The sequence below is a fragment of the Apium graveolens genome, chromosome 11 (genome assembly GCF_009905375.1).
Source record: "Apium graveolens cultivar Ventura chromosome 11, ASM990537v1, whole genome shotgun sequence".
Lineage (NCBI taxonomy): Eukaryota > Viridiplantae > Streptophyta > Magnoliopsida > Apiales > Apiaceae > Apium > Apium graveolens.
This window is the reverse complement of record NC_133657.1, coordinates 48,847,975-48,868,765: the sequence shown is the minus strand read 5'-3', so window position 1 is coordinate 48,868,765 and position 20,791 is coordinate 48,847,975. Positions and strand designations below refer to the sequence as shown.

Genomic DNA, 20,791 nt, shown 5'->3' with positions numbered 1-20,791 from the left:
CGAGCATCTTGCGCTCTACAACTTCATCCTAACATAAGGGAGATCGACATTGTCTTCCCTCAAGGATCTCATAAGGTGATATCTCAATACTGACATATGATCTATTATCGTAAGAAAACTCAATCCGTGTTAAGTGATCATTCCAAATTCTTTCAAGTCTATTGCACAGACTCTCATTATAGCTTTTAACATTAGAGCTTTTACTTCTCAATACCCATTCTTTTCCAGTTCGTAATCGCTACTACCTTCCGTTCCTAATATTATACTGGTTATACTTTTGCTCGTTAGCGTTCTATAACCTTTTAATAACCATGCCAACCTTAGTATCATGAATGTGTTTCCATTCCGAATACTATCACAACTTTATTACTCCTTTTTCAACTGTTTCTATTTTCGAAAGCTTAATCCTTCATATAGAAGTAAAAGAATTTATTGAGAGATCACTATGATCATGAACACTTGTTATATCGCATAGTTAGTACAGAAGGTGGCCAGCCTTTAGTACTTGACAAGCAATTAAACAATAGATGGTATCCTACTAGGCTTCTATCACACAGATAGATAGTCATTCAGCAATACCTCCCTGATAGGGATAAATAAGTCCTGATTTTATAATTAATGGGCTGCTAGGCCCAATAATAATAAGATGTATAATATTCAGACCAGAAAGGTTAAGTCTGACGGACCAGATTAGGCCTGGTGGAATAAAAGAGGCCCAAAAAGCCCTGATTATTAATTAATTTCGTAATTAATTAATAAGGGAGAAATCAGATGTTGAAAAGAGTCCCGATGAGGATATAAATCCTTAGAGATTAGCCTCAAGGGGACCTGAAAGGATAAGGAATCAACTTCCTACTTCCTAGGACTCCTAAGTCTATCCTAATTCAGAGGCTTATCCACCAAGCCTCCTATACCAAGTCCAATTCAAGGACTCCCGCATCTATATAAGGGGCCTCACCCCACAAATTAGAACTACGTTTTTTGACTTGATCCTTGGCAATCAGCAAGGTACGTAGGCATCTTGTTAAGGCAGATTGAGTCACGAAACACAAGAGCAGTCAAATCGAGCCTCGAAGCTCACGTTCCTTAGTATTAAATACAGCAATTATATATAGTAGTTTTAATCCATAACATTTGGCGCCGTCTGTGGGAAATTACGCAACAACAACCATGGCGAGAACACGGAGAACAACCAGCACTCTGGAGGAGGGAACACCATCAGGGACAACCCAGGTGATTTCATCAACCGTGGAGGTTCCTCCCCATTCAACTTATGCATCTACTCAGGGGGAAGCCCAGACAGGGGCAACTCATCCTCAGCCACAAGGGACAACTCCCCCGACTGTTCAAGGTACGAATCCTCAAGTTCAACAAATACATATACCTGTGAATTCTCGACCCGTCGGGTATGAATACTCAACTATTGTTACTACTAACCCCCCTTATGGGATGCCCCTTCACCCTGAGGTTGGAGGAAGTGGATATGCTGGGCGAAGCGAAGCACGAGGGCGGTCGCCCCCCTATATACGAGGTTTGGATCCTATCCCTGAGGATCGGGAATTTTCTGGTCCATACACTGAGAGAGACTCCGAATCTTCGGATGATGAAGTGGCCCCAAGAAGGAGGCGTCCTGGAAAAGAGCCAATGGCCGATGGAAGGCAACGCCCCCAAAGCACCCCAGGGGCGAATCCCCAAGAAGTGCAGGAAAAGATCAGGGCTCATGAGGCTGAAATCCAAAGGCTGAGGCGTGATTTGGAGGCTTACCAAGCCACCAGACCCCACATACCTCCTAGGGGGAGAAATCCTCCTCCTATCATAGACCTGGATGGTCCGGTAAGAAGAAGGGCTGCTGTCCCAAGAACTGATCCAAGCAATCTCCTTCCCCTTGGGGATCCTGATGATCCAACTCCACCCTTCACAGAAGAGATAATGAATGCCCATATCTCAAGAAAATTTAAGATGCCCACTATCAAAGCCTATGATGGCACGGGAGACCCCGCTAATCATGTTAGGACATTCTCTAATGCACTGCTGCTGCAACCCGTGAATGATGCTATAAAGTGTCGGGCCTTCCCTCAAACCCTGTCGGGTATGGCTCAAAGATGGTACAGTCGCCTGCCCCCAAACTCTATTGGATCGTTCAGAGAATTAAGTCAGGCTTTTATTAAGCAATTCATCAGTGGAAGAGTCCATGAGAAAAGTTCAGCATCTCTTATGAGTCTTGTGCAGGGAGCTAAAGAATCCTTAAGAGATTACCTAAATCGTTTTACAAAGGAGGCTTTAAAAGTCCCAGACCTTGATGATAAGGTAGCCATGATAGCGCTGCAACAAGGAACTAGGGATGAGTTTTTCAAGATGTCTTTGGCCAAACGACCCCCTGAGAGCATGTTGCAGCTCCAAGAGAGGGCAGGGAAGTATATCAAGGTTGAAGAGAGTATGAGGAAGACCGTAGTAAGTAATGAGCCCACTGGAGGCAAGAAACGAAAAACTGATTTGGAGTACATCGCTAAGGATAAGTATCCTAGAACTGAACAAAACCCTGATTCAACCCCCAAGAAGGGAGGACCTGGGCAAAAGTTCACTGAATACGCTAAGCTGAATGCCCCCAGAAGTCAGATTTTGATGGAGATTGAGAAAGACAGAGATATTCGCTGGCCTAAGCCCTTGAAGGCTGATCCCGCCAAGCTAGATAAGGGCAAGTATTGCAGGTTTCACAAAGATGTTGGTCATGACACCGATGAGTGTAGGCAGTTGAAAGATGAAATTGAGTTTTTGATTCGAAAAGGAAGGCTGAACAAGTATACTGGAGATGGAGGAGACAGAAACAATAATGGAAGGAAGAACTTTGAAGATCGTAGGAGGGACCAAGATGATCAGGGGCGGAATCCCCAACCTAGAGGACCAGTTATAAACACCATTTATGGAGGGCCGAGACCTCGAGGGCCTGTGATAAACACGATCTTTGGAGGTCCAACTGCTGCTGGATTGTCCAAAAATTCCAGAAAGGCATATACTAGAGAGGTTATGCATATTGTTGGAGAAGCCCCGAAGAGGGCCAGGACAGAAGTAACATTGGCTTTTGATGATTCCGACCTAGAGGGTGTGAAGTTTCCCCATGACGACCCGCTGGTCATAACGCCGATAATAGGAAATAGCCCGGTTAAGAGGGTCCTTGTGGATAATGGTGCTTCTGTGGATATCTTGCTCCACGACACCTTTCTAAGGATGGGGTATAACGACTCCCAGTTGACACCAACCGACATGCCGATATATGGATTTGCTGGAGTAGAATGTCCTGTGGAAGGGATAATTAAATTACCAACCACCATAGGTACGGAGCCAAGGCAAGCAACGCAGATGCTGGATTTTGTGGTGGTAAAGGCTAGTTCAACTTATAATGCTATCATGGGGAGAACAGGGATACATGCCTTCAAGGCAGTCCCCTCTTCCTACCATTCAGTCATGAAGTTTCCCACCCGAAACGGGATTGGAGAAGAGAGGGGAGATCAAAAAATGGCTAGAAGCTGTTATGTGGCCTCTTTGAGGGCAGATGGAGTCGGGGGGCAGGTTCTTCCTATTGAAGATATGGATGTTCGAGAAAATGATGAGAATAGAGGAAGGCCAGCAGAAGAATTGGATTCGGTTCCTTTAGATCCCAAGAATCCTGAGAGGATGACTTTCATTGGAGCTACATTAGAGGAGCCCCTTAGAGGGAAGTTAGTGAAATTTTTGCAAGAAAATAGTGATGTGTTTGCATGGTCAGCAGCTGATATGCCAGGCATAGACCCGGGGTTAATTACCCACAAGTTAAACGTGGATCCAAGCCGGAAGACAGTAAAACAAAAGAAAAGAAATTTTGCCCCGGAAAGACAAGAGGCTATAAAGCAGGAAGTGGAAAAGCTCTTAGAGGCTGGTTTCATTGAGGAGATTCAATTTCCGGAGTGGTTAGCAAACCCTGTAATGGTGAAGAAGGCTAATGGAAAGTGGAGGATGTGTATAGACTTCACCGATCTGAATGATGCATGTCCCAAAGATTATTTTCCGCTGCCTAGAATTGATACTTTGATTGATGCCACCGCTGGACATGAGATGTTGAGTTTCATGGATGGATTTAGCGGATACAACCAGATCAAAATGCATAAGGATGACATTCCAAAGGTATCATTTATCACTGACTTTGGTGTTTATTGTTATCTTGTTATGGCGTTTGGTCTCAAGAATGCAGGAGCCACCTATCAAAGGTTGGTGAATAAAATTTTTAAAGATCTTATTGGGAAGACTATGGAAGTCTATGTTGATGACATGCTAGTCAAGAGTCTAGTAAAGACTGATCATATAACCCATTTGAGGGAAGCTTTTGAGGTCCTGAGGTACCACAAGATGATGTTGAATCCCACGAAGTGTGCTTTCGGAGTAGGATCTGGAAAATTCTTGGGATTGATGGTCTCAAAGAGGGGAATTGAGGCTAACCCCGATAAAATAAAGGCAATCCTGGACATGGAACCCCCAAAAACTGTCAAGGATGTTCAGAAACTCACAGGAAGGGTTGCTGCGCTAGGGCGATTCATCTCCAAGTCAGGAGACAAGTGCTTGTCATTCTTCAAGTCATTAAAGAACATTAAAGACTTTGTATGGAGTGAGGAAAATCAGAAGGCATTTGAAGAGTTAAAGAAGTATATGGGCCAGGCCCCGTTGTTGGCCAAGCCAGTTCTGGGTGAAGTTTTATTCTTGTACTTGGCTGTTTCAGAAAGCGCCTTGAGCGCGGTGTTGGTTAAGGAGGAACTGAAAGTCCAGAAACCCGTATACTATGTCAGCAAAATTTTGCGTGGTGCTGAGTTGAATTATTCAGCCATTGAGAAATTTGCTTTAGCCTTGGTGATGGCTTCAAGAAAGCTGCGTCCTTATTTTCAAGCTCACCAAATTGAAGTGCTAACAAATCAGCCACTGAGAAATATCATTCACAGTCCCAAGGCAAGTGGGAGACTAATTAAGTGGGCAATAGAGTTGGGAGAGTTCGATCTCAAGTATAAGCCACGTATAGCCATAAAAGCCCAGGCACTAGCTGACTTCGTGGTGGAATGTACCATACCCAACCAAGAAGTCGGGGGGCAGGAAGATACCACACCTCAAGACAAGGGAGTCGACAATGGGGACAAGGAGAAAGAATATTGGGTTCTCTATTTTGATGGAGCATCAAAAACAAATTCCAGTGGAGCAGGGTTGGTTTTGCAAAGCCCTGATGGATTCTTAATTGAGTATGCCATGAAGCTAGACTTCCCAACCACAAACAATGAGGCAGAGTATGAAGCCCTGATAGCAGGCCTTGGTCTAGCTGGGACACTTAGAGTCAAAAACTTAAAGGTCCGTGGAGACTCAAAGCTGATCATATCCCAAGTAAAGGGAGAATTTGAGGCAAGGGATGATACAATGGCTAAATATGTCCGCCTAGTAAGGGCTGTGATGACCCAATTTAATGAATGTCATGTTGAGCACATTCCAAGGGAAGAAAATGTTAAGGCAGACGCGCTATCAAAGTTTGCTTCATCTGAGATAGAAGAAAGTTCAGGGAGTGTATACTTTCGTGTTTTAAAGACGCGAAGCATAGATGTTAAGCTTGTGGCTCCCATAGGCCTGGGGACGTCATGGATCGATCCCATTAAGGCTCACATTCAAACCGGATGGTTGCCAAGCGATGCAACTGAAGCACGAAAGTTAACTGTTCGAGCACTAAGGTACTCCTTGATAGATGGGATTCTGTATAAGAGATCTTTCGTGGTTCCTTACTTGAGGTGTCTCAGGCCGGATGAGGCACGCTTGGCTCTTGAGGAAGTGCATGAAGGCATTTGTGGGCAACACTTGGGGGGCAGGGCCTTGGCTCATAAGATAACTCGTTTAGGCTTCTATTGGCCAGAAATGATGGCTGATGCCAAAGAATATGTAAAGAAGTGTGATCGTTGTCAGAAGCATGCACCAGTCGCCAGACAACCCCCCGAGATGCTGACCTCTATCAACTCACCTATTCCCTTTGCTATGTGGGGGATGGATATTCTAGGGCCTTTTCCTATGGCCACAGCACAAAGGAAGTTTCTGATTGTAGCCATTGATTATTTCACCAAGTGGATCGAAGCCAAACCTTTGGCCAAAATCACAACTAAGCAGGTTGCACAATTCCTGTGGGAAAACATCATGTGCCGATATGGAATTCCCCGTATCCTCGTCACTGACAATGGAACGCAATTCAACAATGAGGAATTCAAGAAGTATTGTGAAGAAAATGAAATTGAGTTACGATTCACCTCTGTGGCTCACCCGCAAGCCAATGGGCAAGCGGAAGTAGCAAATCGGATAATCCTGGATGGACTAAAGAAGAGGATCGAAAAGTCGAGAAATAATTGGGTAGATGAGATACTTCCCATATTATGGGCTTATAGGACTACCTGTAGAGTCACGACAGATGCAACTCCTTTCATGTTGGCATATGGGGCGGAAGCAGTAGTTCCCGTGGAGATATCACATTCTTCTCCAAGGATTCAGGCTTTTGATGAAAAAGAAAATGAGGAAGGGCAGAAGTTAGCCCTGGATTTAATCGATGAAGTACGAGATAAAGCACACGCAAAGATAGTAGAATATCAGAAAAAGGCTTCATTCTACTACAACCTAAGGGTTAAAGAGAGGTTTTTCAAACAAGGTGACCTAGTCTTGAGAAAAATAGAGGCTTCTGGTGTCGGACAGAAAGGAAAGCTTGCCCCAAATTGGGAAGGGCCGTATAGAGTCAAGAGCGTTCAGGGTAGAGGAACCTACAAGCTGGAGACTATGGATGGTTTTGAAGTCCCGAGAACCTGGCACGCACAAAACCTGAAGGTTTACTACGTGTAAGATGGTCGAAGTACGATTCTCACTCGTCAGGATGGCGAGTAGGTTGAAAAGCACCTTGAAGCTTTGCTTGCTTAGGATTTATATGTTTTAGTTTTATTACGAAATTTATTAAGACTTGTGTAAGGGACGAATCCCAGACAATTTTATGAAATTCATAAGTTCTTCAAAGTATGATTGTGGCCTAACAAATAAAAATCAAATGCATGGATGCAAAGCATAAAAGGTGATAAATGAGATAGATCTGATAGATGTTACAAAAGTTTGATAAATAAAGTCTCGAAAATAAAAAAGCCACGCAGGGCTGAAAAAGCTCTAAGGAGCTGAGGTGCCCTCGGCGTCCATATCATCGTCTTCTCCGCTCTCGCTAGATGTCTCCGTTGTCTCGGAGGAGGAAGAGCTGTCATCCTCAGCAGGTCTGGAAAAAGACTCGGGAGGAGGAAGAAGTGGATCCTGAGGAACATGATCCGAGACAACTACTCGGGTACGAAACCTCTGTAGCAAAGCCTCATCGTCAGGGCAGATGTAGTCCGCCGGGTTAATATCAGGACAAGCCTCGTTCACGGTCCCAAGGGCCGTGTCCCAACCAGTCCTAAAAAACTCGGGAAAGACTGAATCATCCCTAATCCTCATGGATTGGGCAAACTCCTCCGAGTCCAGATAATTGTCTATAGCTTTATCCTTCTCCGCCCGAAGTACCACCAGCTCGGCGTTAGACTCTCCGAGTTCTTCCTCCTTGCGCTTGAGCTTCTTCTCCAGGGTAGCATACTTCTTCTGCTGCCTCCTGAGGGCATTATCGGCCTTATCAGAAGCCCGCTTCCATGATTCGGCTTGCCTCACAGCGCCTTGAAAGTAGGCGTTAGACTGAAACAAAACAATTAACAAAGTATAAGGCAAGAAAGTGCTACAAGAACGAGAAATAAGTTTAAAAAAGAGAAGGCATACCGAAGCCAGAGATTGGGCTCCCATGAGCTTAATCCTCTCAAGGTCAGGGGTGGCCACCACATCAGTAAAGTCCTTTGGGGTCACGCTATGGTAGGACCAATCCCAAGCATGCTTCGTGGAACCAACCACGGTATCCCCTCGGCGGAATCCCCAGAGAGGCTGAAAGGCGCCTGTAGCAGCAGCAGCAGGGGCAGCAGCAGTGATAGGAGCATTATGGCCCTCAGCTCCTTCAGTTGAAGCCTCCCCCATAGGCTCCTTGTGCTTTCTCAAGAAGATAGGCTCTGTCGCCTTTCCCCGGGTGTCTAGGCCTGCGAGCCGAGCTTTCTTCATCCTAGCTGTCTCCTCAACCAAAGGAACGTTGTCCTCGTTAATCTCCTTAGCAGCTGAAACAAAACAAAGGACAAAATAAGTGAAGTTAATAACGCATGAAATGAAGTAAAATTGAGAAGGGAAGAAAAATACCCTGTTGAGAAACAGAGGATAGTCCCACATGAATTAGGGAAAACTCCTCTAAGAGAGTCCAGCTGGTGGTCGTACCATCATCCTGAGTAAGGCCATTATAAATAATAGTTTCTTCAGGAGTTAAGTGAATGGATTTGAGGCTACCATCACTGACCTTCCCAAAGGAAGATCGAAAGAGCGTGCCCCAGTCGCCATTCTCCCAACGTAACCCAACGAAACTATTCCTCCAATTTGGATTATTATCAGGAATAGAGGCGCTATTAAAGATATGTTTGCTTTTGGGCCTTTGTTTGACATAAACCCAGCCACAAATATTAGAAGAACTATTGTAACATTGGAAGACTTTCCTAAAAACGGCTACCGAAAGAGGAAAGCCCTCCCTAAGACAACAAACCATAAAACATAGAATATTCCTCCAGGCGTTTGGAGGAAGCTGACACGGGTTGATTTGTAAGTCAGCCAAAAGATGAGGGATAAAAGGATGGAAAGGGAACCTAAGCCCAGCGTTAAGGGCGTCGGTGTAGATGAAAAGAGTATCGGGCCTCCAGTGGCAAGTACGGTCACCACCAGAGACTGGAACTAGTCTAAAGGGGGGAGGGACGTTATAACGAGCATTTAGTTTATTGAAATCTATGTTATGCCAAGTATTACAGTGATTAAAAGAGTCGAGATGTGCAGTGGAGGGATATTCATCCCCCCTAGTATTAATCATATCAATTAAAGACATATATGAAGAGCGGATCTCGATATCCTTACCTCGTTTTGAAGCCGAGGCAATTTTGGCCGCCCTCTCAGAATTCTTGTCAGCCATTAGAAAGATTAGAAAGCTAGAAAAAGCCTGAAGGAGAGGTTGGAAAACTAAAGGAGGGATTTGAGAAAGGAAAGGCTAGAAAGTTGGAGGAGGGATGAGGAGAAGTTGTAAAATGAAATGAGAGGTGAAATGAGAGGTGTGAAGAAATAAAACTCTCACCCCACCTTTATATAGCCAAGGAAGAAGGAAAATGGGCCTTAAAAAAGCCCATTTGGGCCCAAAACTTAGAAGGTTCTGGAATAATCCAGGAAGTTCTAGCAAAAATCAGAGGAAAATTAAAGTTTTTGAAGAATCTGGAAGAATCCAGAAAAACCCTAGAAGGATTTGGAATTTGGGCTTAGAAAATGAAAGCCCATCTCAGAAAAGGGCCTAATTTTAGAAAAATCAAGCCATGTTGAGGCCCAAATGATGTTTAAGAAAAAAGAGTGGGAAGGGAGCCCAGTTAAAGCAATGGGCCAATTGCAAAAAACTAGTTGGACCAAGGAAAATGGGCCAAGGTTTTTTCTATTGTAGCCCAGGAAAAAGGGTAGGCCAAATTAGAGAATAGGCCCAGTTAAAATGAGCCCAAGTCTTAGCCCAGAATTGAGAATCCAAGGATATACAAAAAATATATATGTATTCTTGAACCTTTCGAAGAGAAAACACAGAAAAATCCTGGTCAAAATGTTCCTGCTCGAAAATCCTTCGACCAGGGCTTAGAAGGAAGGTTAATTCGGTCAGAAAGTAAGAATCTTGACCGAAAGGGAAGAAATCCTATTCGAAAAAAAAAAAAAAAAATTTTTACTGGTTCGACCAGAATATTTCCTGACACTGTCGACCAGGAATCAAGGTAAAATCCTGGTCGAATAGTACCTGCCCGAAATAGCTTCGACCAAGGCAAGAGATGGTGGTTAATTCGGTCAAAAAATGGGGATCTTGACCGAAAATCTTAACCGAAAATTCCTGGTCGAAAAATCCTATTCGAAATAAAAAAAAAAAAAAAAATATATATATAGGAAAAAATCCTGGCCGAAATTCGACCAGGAATCTTGCTCGAACCCAACCTGCTCGAAATTCAATCGACCAAGGCATACTGAAGGTTAATTCGACCAGGATCCTGGTCGAATGGATTCCTGGTCGAAAATTGTATTAAAAAAAAAAAAAAAAAAAAAAAAAAAAGGGAGAGAAAAAAAAAAAAGAAGAAAAAATCCTGGAAAATTAAGGAAATCCCTTAAATAATTTCTGAAAAATGGTAATATTTTCAGAAAATTAAGGAAAAATCCAGAAAATTAAGGAAATTCCTTAAATAATTTCTGAAAAATGGTAATATTTTCAGAAAATTAAGGAAAAATCCAGAAAATTAAGGATAAATCCCAGAAATTAGGGAAAAATCCAGAAATTAAGGAAATTCCTTAAATAATTTCTGAAAAATGGTAATATTTTCAGAAAATTAAGGAAAAATCCAGAAAATTAAGGATAAATCCCAGAAATTAAAGGAAAAATCCGGAAATTAAGGATAAATCCCAGAAATTAAGGGAAAAATCCAGAAAATTAGGGAAAATCCCAGAAAATTAGGGAAAAATTCCTGGAAATTAAGATAATTTCTGAATAAAAGGAAGATTCGTTGTAAATGTGTAGGTCGCTCCACACTTTACGCAAAAACGAAACCCTGTAAGGGAACGAATAGATTTAACTTCTGCGAAACCTAATCAATGTTTCCCAAAAGTTGGGGGGCAAATGATAGGGATAAATAAGTCCTGATTTTATAATTAATGGGCTGCTAGGCCCAATAATAATAAGATGTATAATATTCAGACCAGAAAGGTTAAGTCTGACGGACCAGATTAGGCCTGGTGGAATAAAAGAGGCCCAAAAAGCCCTGATTATTAATTAATTTCGTAATTAATTAATAAGGGAGAAATCAGATGTTGAAAAGAGTCCCGATGAGGATATAAATCCTTAGAGATTAGCCTCAAGGGGACCTGAAAGGATAAGGAATCAACTTCCTACTTCCTAGGACTCCTAAGTCTATCCTAATTCAGAGGCTTATCCACCAAGCCTCCTATACCAAGTCCAATTCAAGGACTCCCGCATCTATATAAGGGGCCTCACCCCACAAATTAGAACTACGTTTTTTGACTTGATCCTTGGCAATCAGCAAGGTACGTAGGCATCTTGTTAAGGCAGATTGAGTCACGAAACACAAGAGCAGTCAAATCGAGCCTCGAAGCTCACGTTCCTTAGTATTAAATACAGCAATTATATATAGTAGTTTTTATCCATAACACTCCCCTTTCTGGAAGGGTTGTTCTTCTCAGCTTACATGAAATGAAAAGAAGAGAAAAGAACGAATTGAAGAGAATTGTATATATGAAAAAATATACTGCCACAAAATATCTGGCTTGGAACCTACCTCTGAACTATAGAGGTTTGTCATAGGAGAACAAAACATATATGTATTTATATCAACATCAAGTATTATAGCATCGCATTTCACATGCCTAAATATTTTCGCCATTCCGTCCATCATTCTATGGACCCATGCTCTTCCTCGAGCTTATACACAATCACCTTTGAAACTCCCTCGATATCGAAAATCGAATCTGGGATCTCATTCTAGACATCATCGTTACTAGAATTCTATGCTTGCACCGCAACCTTCCTCATATAGTAATACGACTCTCTTTTCATAAGAAGGAATAAATATTCAATAGGTAGATACTCTACTTAATTAGTCTATCAATGATAACTTATACATTACCATGACCCGATTAGTGGTACTCAATCTCAACATCCATTTCAATACAACTCTCATGGTTGTAATCAGCTCATTACTCGCAGAATCATTGCTGCATTACTATGGTCCACCACTGACCTACTGTCGTCATTCACTTTCCATGAAATCTTAATATCTAACCATACGGAGTCCATACATGTCGTATCAAATCCTTCTAAGGAGGTAACATAATCACCATTCATGATTCATGAAGAACACTCCTTATCCTGCCATACATACATGACATGAAGCAGATAAAATTGCAGAAGAGTTTCAATCAAAGCAACGATAGCAGGTTAATACAATTCTTAATCATATGCCTTCGATAGAAGACTTAACTCAAAGGTTCGTCTAGTCCTTTTTGAAATATTATCCTGGATTATTCTCAAGATAGTACCTTCTGAGATAGATAGCCCGCTCATGGCGATTACACGAATTAAACCTTTACCAACTACTATTACGGTTGGGTATTGCACAGTCATCAAAAGGAATGTCAATCTTCCAAACCATAATACAACCTGCATAGCTTTAACCATCATCACTGTATTCCTTTGGCACAAGCGCCTATAATTATCCTCTTACCTTTAAAGTGTCGGCCACCTCTTTGGCCTTTCCTGATAGTAAAATTTCCTTACAGTCAATGTCATTTTAACCACCTCCAAATAAATTTTCTACCTTATTTCAATCACAGCTTATGTGAAGATGTTTTCCTTAAAATCTGATGAGTAAAAAAAAATATTACCATTTTTCCATAAGTTATTGCCTCAGTCTTTAGAGGTTAATCACTGTCACGACTGACTCTCAATCATAATTAGAACATCTTTTTATCTTAAGTCCTAATTGCCCTGAACAACTTCGACCATTACTAGTTCGATCCATACCTTCTCGTGGTTTAACACGTGCCCCACTTGGCATCATTATAATTACGTCATATTTCCTTTATCAACATTTCTATTTTTGAGAATTTTGAATATTACCTTTCTCCTTGTAAAACCTCTAAGGTTATCCTTGAATCGTTCCTCCTGTATTCCCTAGATACAGGGCATATCAAGATACCATTTATTAATACCGGAATCATTGTCTATATACTTCTGAAAAATTTCTCCACTGATTCTTAAAGGTTGTTATTACCTTAATCCTTTCCAATTCATACTGTCAAAACTCACTATCCCTATTAAGGGTGAAATTCCAACCTTTATGCATTCCCCGAGGATTCATTTTAAGTTACCGATGTTCTATCCTTAATTCCACCTTTAAAAGGTACATGCATCCTTACATGGATAAATCAAGTCATATATCCCTGATAAGGGTATCTTATTCAATCATTCCCACCTCGATAGTATATGCCTAATTTCACAATAACATCTGTATTCAAAATGAGGTCAATCAATATGGCCTCCAAAAGATAAGAACGGTTATTCGCTTTTCTTGCCTGATTCAGTAATGATAACAGGGATGTTCTAGAAGATGTTTGTCGTGTTCAACGTGAACCTTTTAGTTCTAACTACTCATTTACCTCTTTTATTTATCTCAACAGTCATCTCAATGTTGGGATATCTTTCATACCTGGCGTCTCCCTTTCTGGGTATCATGCCCCCGGTCTTACACTTCACATTTTTGAAGGTCACTTCCTTCATCCAATTTTCCTAATTTCTTACTTTCTTGTCTCCTCAGTCCATCCGTGTTTCCTTATTAATCAATCGATTTATCTCAAATTTTCATCGAATACTGTCAACTTCAAGGGAATTAACTTTACATATCGCTTACGCCTTCAAACCTTGAATTTATCTCATGATCAGTCACCATCGCGCTGATGATGACACACTTCTCTATATTTATTGCAAGGGTTTCTTAGGGTTTCCCATACCTAACTCCCTTATCACTTCTCAACTCTATTTCCTTTATATCCCTTTATACTCCTTCCCTTTTCAGTCTTTTATTTTCGTTTCCATTACAACCATTACATGAACCAACACAACATAAGCATTGATTTCAAACATCCCGTCATTCTGGATTCGTGTCCTCAGAACGAATCTTGACAACTTTTACAACTTAGATTCATAATTCATCATACTCGTCCGCTTTTGTTCTGGCTCTAAAGCTTTTACACTACCTCCATAACCTTGGGAAGTACTTTCCCGAAAACAATTGTCTGAACTTTAATCAGTTTATTATAACCTCCGGCTCCGTGCCTTTCTTGGCCTTTCACCAATGGATGGCCTCTCTCTTATGGGGGTAAGTGACAAAAACAGTCTTTTGTGCTTCGTCAATCATTTAGAATCTCAAATAATTCCTATATTTCCTTTAGCCAGGCTCTTGCCTCGACTGGGTCAAACTGTTCCTTGGAACTCTGAGAGCTTAGCGACTTAAAGGTCATGAAAGGATTTCCTACCGCATTGTTTCCTTAAGGTGGTAGTTGGGAATAAAAGTATAAGTTCTGTTTAGACAGGTCCATGAATTTCCATATAGGAGTACCGTCTCGGGTCTCCTTATCTTGCTCGACTTCTATTTTCTCAGTATGAAATGTTTCATCCTTCTCCCATACTTGGGGTTATCTTATACGTTAAAATCCTCATTTTCCACTTCATTATGTTATGGGTTCCTTCTATCTTGATGGCGTCCTCCCTGACTATCACATTCAGGGTTTGCCCTAAATCTTATTCCTTGAACTATGACTTTCATCTAGGATCTCATCTTTAAGCTCTTAAACATTTGGAACCCAAATTCTATAGGAATACCTCATTATTCCCTTATCATCTTTCTCGGTATTAATCTCATATCTATTTGTTGGCTCTCTGCCTTCATTCATCACTTTTTCTGGCACAATATGTTCTTTTCCAATAATTCGGTCTGTCTTGCAATCTCAAACAGCTTTTCGGTACCGGCTCCGGTTACCTTCACTTCTATTTCCATTTTCTCAAAATCTCTTATAAACTCTCTCAAAGACATTATCATCTTGAGTCTCTCCTTTTTACTAAGGGCATCGGCCACCACATTGGCTTTCCCCGAATGATAAAGAATCTCATAATCGTAATCCTTGATTATCTCTAACCACCTCATTTGGCGCATGTTGAGCTCTTTCTGCGTGAAAATGCACTAGAGCACTTATGGCTTGTGTAAATCTCGTACTTCTCTCCATACAAGTAGTGCCTCCAATATTTAGGGCAAAACTATTGCCACGAGCCCAAGCTCATGGGTGGGGATATCGAATTTTATATTCCCTTAATTGTCTTGATGCGTACGCGATTACCTTGTTGTGCTGTATAAGAAGCACCCTAATTCCTTATGCGAAGCGTCACTACACATCACAAAATCTCCTTTTCCATCCGGCAACGCCATCATAGGGGTCGTCACCAATCTTTGCTTCAGTTCTTGAAAGTTGTTCTCGTATTTCTCTGTCCATTCAAACTTCTCAGTCTTATGAGTAAGCCGCGTTAAAGGGGGCTACTATCTTTACAAACTTGAACGAACCTCCGATAGTGACCGACCAATTCTACCTCTGGTAGTCGACCTAATGATGGTCATCAATTCATCAGTGGTCTTTTATTCATTCTTGTCAGGATCCTCCATGGGATCGTCCTCAACAACTATCCCTTCTAGGACAACATCCTCAACATGAACATCATCCGATCCCGCGTTAGGACGCTCTATCGGATCCATAATCTGATCTCCAATAAGAAATACAACATCATCGCGTTGTTGCTCCTCAACCTCAGGGTTCGGAGTCCCGCTACCATATACGATAATGAACTACGCTTCTATCACGATATTTATAAGGGTTCCCATAAGGGTTTTAACTGTCAGTACTATGTTAGGTAGCCCGACTAGGAACTTGGCAAGAGTTCTTATTATCTTAGTGAACTTATTATCTTAACGTCACATCATCTCTGAGGTTTATAATGCTTAGCTCTGATACCACTTCTGTAACACCCCCAAATCCGGGGTCGGGGATCCGGGTTGTCACGAGTTCCATTTCCCTTAATAACACCCAATCTTAAAAAATAATCAACTACTCTGTACTGTGACCCCACAATAAATACACATACCACACGTTATAGTCTCAGAGATGAACACTCAAAAATAACACAAGTCCTTATATTCCACAATTATAAACCGTTACACCTTAAAAAGGTTTTGAATAAATTTACATATTCCTTGCCATTATTACAATTCATATTATACATAAGTCTGGTTCATCAATAGTTGAAAACCTAGCCTATTGGTAGCTCCTACCTCAGCTACGGCGGCATCAACGCTTTCAGAAGACTGCATAACATTTTCTAACCGCTTGCGAATCGGGAGCTTGGTCCTGTTCATCTTTTCTATCTATTGTTGTGTGATGAAAGAAGAAAGCAAGGGTGAGCAGCAAGCCCACCAAAATAATATGTATAATGATTAACAATATATGAGCCTTCTCATAGTACTCATGAAAGTCTTGGTCAAAAGAAATGAACCAAGTTTGATATCTTAATGCGATGAAGTCGCAAAATATTCAGTATATATACATATATACTTTTCAAAATCTTGGAAGTCCTCTTCCATGCATAATATATACAGAGTTCCAGTTTATAACTGTATAAAAATATCATTGCAAGGTGATCTCATATATCTACCCTTGTCTCAACGTTTTTCTGAAAATCTTTGATATGCATAAGATAATCATTAACTAGATATAAGTTGAAAATATGAAGTTACAAGATGCCCCAATATACTTATATCTTTTCCAATTATTACTTGAACTACCACCGTTCAAGTTATAATCAGTTCAAAAGTTCATCACATAGATGAGACTACAAGACAAGATTTGAATAGATTCAATCTTTGAATATCATTATAAATAATGAAGTTACGAGATACTTCATTCAATCCCGATATATATACACCTATATATATACATTTCATACACTCCTTGAAAACCTCTGTTATGAAAATTATAAACAGAGTTGCAATATCCAATGAATTTGGAAAGGAGAAAACCTTGGCATAAACCTGATATCTTGCTGATCAGGCAAAGATACCAATAAGTAACCTTTTCTACTAGTAGATGGACGAATTCCCCACTGGTCATCACCCTGGCCGCAATAGGACCTTATGCTGGACTGCCACTCAGCCACTTACGCATTTGATGGACTCCCACTGAGCCACTTACACTTTCATGGACGCCCACTGAGCCCATGTTGCTTATGCTGACTCAAATAGATGAACTTACTTCCCGAATGATGGGCAAGTAATCAAGATGTTTTCTCAAAACAGCAACCTCGTTGCGAATGTAAAATACACCACTGAGCCGGATCCCTCAAGTTTTGACCGTGTATTTAAATCCCCTTTAAAAGGAAGATCTTAAATATAAAAATGAGTTTTGGGATCCGCTCTAACTTTTAAAAATCATTTTGAAGACTCGAAAACACTTTAAAGAGTGTTTGGAGTAATGCTGATTTAATGAAATAAATCAGTCCCAATATATTAGAAAATATCTGAATATTATTATTTAAATAATATTCCCATAAAGAATAATCTTTATAAAAATAATTGAAGTAGAAGTTTTAAAACTTATACTTGAAATGATTATTAAATAACCAAAGATATACTTATACGAAAGTACTATCTTTATTTGAATAATCAAAGATAAGTTTGATTATCGACATCTTATTCTTTAATAAAATAAAGAATATATCTCAGCAAATAATCGGAGTCATAGATGCTCAAATGAATATTCAAATAATATTCATTAAATAATATAAACTGAGTCATAAGCCCTCGAATGAATATTCAAATAATATTCAATAAATAATATAAAGGAGTCATAAGCACTCGAATGAATATTCAAATAATATTCAAATAATAAAATAAAAGGAGTCATAAGTCCTCGAATGAATATTCAAAATAATATTCATTTAATAAAATAAAGAAGTCATAAACCCTCGAATGAATATTCAAAATAATATTCATTTAATAAAATAAAGAAGTCATAAGCCCTCGAATGAATATTCGTAATAATATTCATTAAATAAAATAAAGGAGTCATAAGCCCTCGAATGAATATTCGTAATAATATTCATTAAATAAAATAAAGTTATCGAATAACCCTTAATCGATTAATAGTTTTAAAAACTATATCAATATACATATATATATATATAAATATATATTATACTCGGGAGTCTTGCCTCCCGGTTTTAGAAAAAGTTCACATTTTGATCCCCTATACTAAGGGTATACGCAAATACCGCTTATCTCTAGCATAGGTATTATGCAACGAATAAGCATTTGAACCAACAAATATATAAATCAAGAATACGAAACAGGCATGCATATATACCATATCACATGCTACAATATATCGCAAGAATTTGCTAATAACAAATATGCATTTATCACAAGATCATGCATATACACATATACATCACAACAACAGTATAACGGGTAGAAAACTTGCCTGAGCGACTGGGGGTGATAAAAGGCTCGGGACGAGTCTGGTAACCTATAAACAACAAGTAAGTTGGAATTAAACCAAAGTCACTTGTAAATCTATACTCTAACTACCTTAGACTCTAACGCTCGCTTTGCGCTTACTGATTCTCTTAAGTCACTCGAGTACCCTCGGCTCCACCATTTTTTATAATTTAACCATTACAAGTTTTAAGGCGATTCCTTCGCGAGTGTCTTACCAACTTCCTAACACTCTTAAAATAATTTTTTCATATACTAATTAACCCTTTTTGGTCTTTAACCTATGTTTCAAAGTAAGGTGAGGGGAAAAGTTTCGTTCGCGAAATGCCGTTACTTAAAACGGTCGTTTCTCCTAAACCGTATATCGGAATCAAAAGAACTACATATCAAAACGAAGCTCGTAACATGAACTATCTAAACATGGCAATGGTCATAATCTAGCAGGGAGTTCTCGGGTCCAAATGTTATGAACAAAAGCAGTCTAAAGTAAATCGGACATTACGACGGCTATGTTTACGCGATTACCAATGTTTAAACTACTCCAATTAACCACCAACCAACTCATAACCATCAATACAACAAAACTTCACCTAAACCATACCACATCAGTCCATAATCTCCAAGGTTTTCAACTCAAACAACCACAATCAAGACCTATGAACTATAATCAAGCTTCAATTACCAAAATACTTCCAAATCAAACCAAACTACTAATAATCACAATCCATGCTTCTCATTTCACAAAACCAACGATTAAACTTACTAACAAATAAAGTAAAGGCTAGGGTTTGAAGTTTATACCTTCCTTGGGAGGTGTTAAGTTGCTAGGAAGCCTTAGGGAGCCTCCTACAAGCTTGATCTTTCCAAAGAAATCAAGAACACAAAGTTAGGCTTTGAAGTTTCTAAAAGTCCGATTTAAAGAACTGTAAAAATGAGGGTCTTACCTTAATTATTTGGACGATACTTGTGAACAAGAGTTGTAGGCCATCTCAATACCTTTCCAACGAGCTATAGAACACAATATTTGAGTGAGAAATGAAGGAGATACAACTGTTTTAGTGTGCTGGTTCTGTTTTGGCCGAGAGCAATGGAAATGGGGGAGGAAATGCTTTTGCTTTCTTGTGTTGGTGGAATAATGTGGTGGATAATGATGGGTTGTCTTGATATTTTGCTAGGTTAATAATAAACAAAGGAGTTAGTGGAAGATGATCTCACCATTTGCCATGTGTTGGTGATTTGTGGTGAGATGAGATCATCCCTAGTTAACTATATAATTAACTAGCCATTCATTCCTAACTATCACTTGGTTTCTTGTTTGATCAACCATCCACTTGCCTTGCCACTTGCAAAGGTATTTACAAGAGTCGTTATTCATTACTTTGTCCGGTTATCACTCAATCTCGTTGATCGTTTGGTTAAATACCTTAATGGTTTTATTGATAAAATCTTCTTGGTATTTTTAATACCTAAATTAATTCTCATTTATAATCCTTGAATTTAAAATCCTTCATCTTAATATTAATTCCTTAAATCCCTTAATGTCTGGTGGAAATCTCGGGGAAAAATAAAAGTGCTCGTTTTCAAAATCCGACAGCTTTTACATACACTTATTTTCTTTATGGAATACTAATACGATTTTAGAATTTCCATAACAGTACTCTTATATATCGTGGTCTGATAATTTTTCTTAATCAGCATTGTCAGCAAAAGTTACTATTCATCCGGGTTTCAAAAATCTCCAAAAATTGGGGTTATTACAGTCTCCCCTCCTTAAAAGGATTCCGTCCCGGAATCAGATAGAAAACAGTTGGGGATGCTTTTCTAGCATTGTGCCTTCTAACTCTCTAGTCAATTTTCCACATTATGGTTCTACCACCAAACTCTGACTAGTTTGATAACCCTTCTCCTAAGCACTTGTCCCTTTTCGATCTATAACCCTTCCTGGTTGCTCCATATAGGTTACGTCTGGTTGCATGTCTATGCGCTCATATGCCCCTATTTATCTGGCATCCGAATTACATTTTCTTAACATTGATACGTGGAACACGTTATGAACTTGCTACATATTCGGGGGTAGGGCTAGCTCATATGCTATCTTCCCAATATGTCTTAATATATCCAAGGGTCTAACAATTCGTGGACTTAGCTTCCCTTTCTTTCCGAACCTCATCCTTCCTTTCCAAGGGAATACCTATAACAACACTAGGTCCCCCACTTCCTATTCCTTGTCCTTTCGTGTCAAATCAACATACTTCGTGTTCCCATCTTGGGCTACTACCAGCCGTCCTCTGATTAAAATCTATTATATCCTTGATCCTTTGGACTACTGCGGGTCCGAGCATCTTGCGCTCTACAACTTCATCCTAACATAAGGGAGATCGACATTGTCTTCCCTCAAGGATCTCATAAGGCGATATCTCAATACTGACATATGATCTATTATCGTAAGAAAACTCAATCCGTGTTAAGTGATCATTCCAAATTCTTTCAAGTCT

General features: G+C 39.9%; 1 protein-coding gene across 3 annotated transcripts; it reads right to left on the bottom strand.

Moving 5' to 3' along the window:
- Positions 1-7,039: 7,039 nt before the first annotated feature.
- Positions 7,040-9,203, bottom strand: LOC141698227 (uncharacterized). Of its 3 annotated transcripts, none has more exons than XM_074502889.1 (3): positions 8,281-9,203; positions 7,819-8,201; positions 7,040-7,737 (listed from the first exon to the last, which is right to left on the bottom strand). In XM_074502889.1, the coding sequence occupies exons 1-3, from the start codon at positions 9,089-9,091 to the stop codon at positions 7,189-7,191; spliced, it is 1,743 nt and encodes a 580-aa protein (XP_074358990.1). In that variant the 5' UTR covers positions 9,092-9,203; the 3' UTR covers positions 7,040-7,188. The 3 variants fall into 3 exon arrangements, with proteins under 3 accessions (XP_074358990.1, XP_074358991.1, XP_074358992.1); XM_074502890.1 differs by having other exon boundaries at positions 8,356-9,203; XM_074502891.1 differs by having other exon boundaries at positions 9,037-9,203.
- Between the last annotated feature and the right edge of the window lie 11,588 nt (positions 9,204-20,791).

What these genes read in the sequence shown, in the direction of transcription:
- LOC141698227 (XM_074502889.1), bottom strand. Translation starts at nt 9,091, where the DNA reads ATGGCTGACAAGAATTCTGAGAGGGCGGCCAAAATTGCCTCGGCTTCA. An exon ending in ATCCTCTGTTTCTCAACAGG is followed by an intron (nt 8,202 to 8,280) that starts GTATTTTTCTTC and finishes GTTTTGTTTCAG; the next exon opens with CTGCTAAGGAGATTAACGAG. An exon ending in GAGCCCAATCTCTGGCTTCG is followed by an intron (nt 7,738 to 7,818) that starts GTATGCCTTCTC and finishes GTTTTGTTTCAG; the next exon opens with TCTAACGCCTACTTTCAAGG.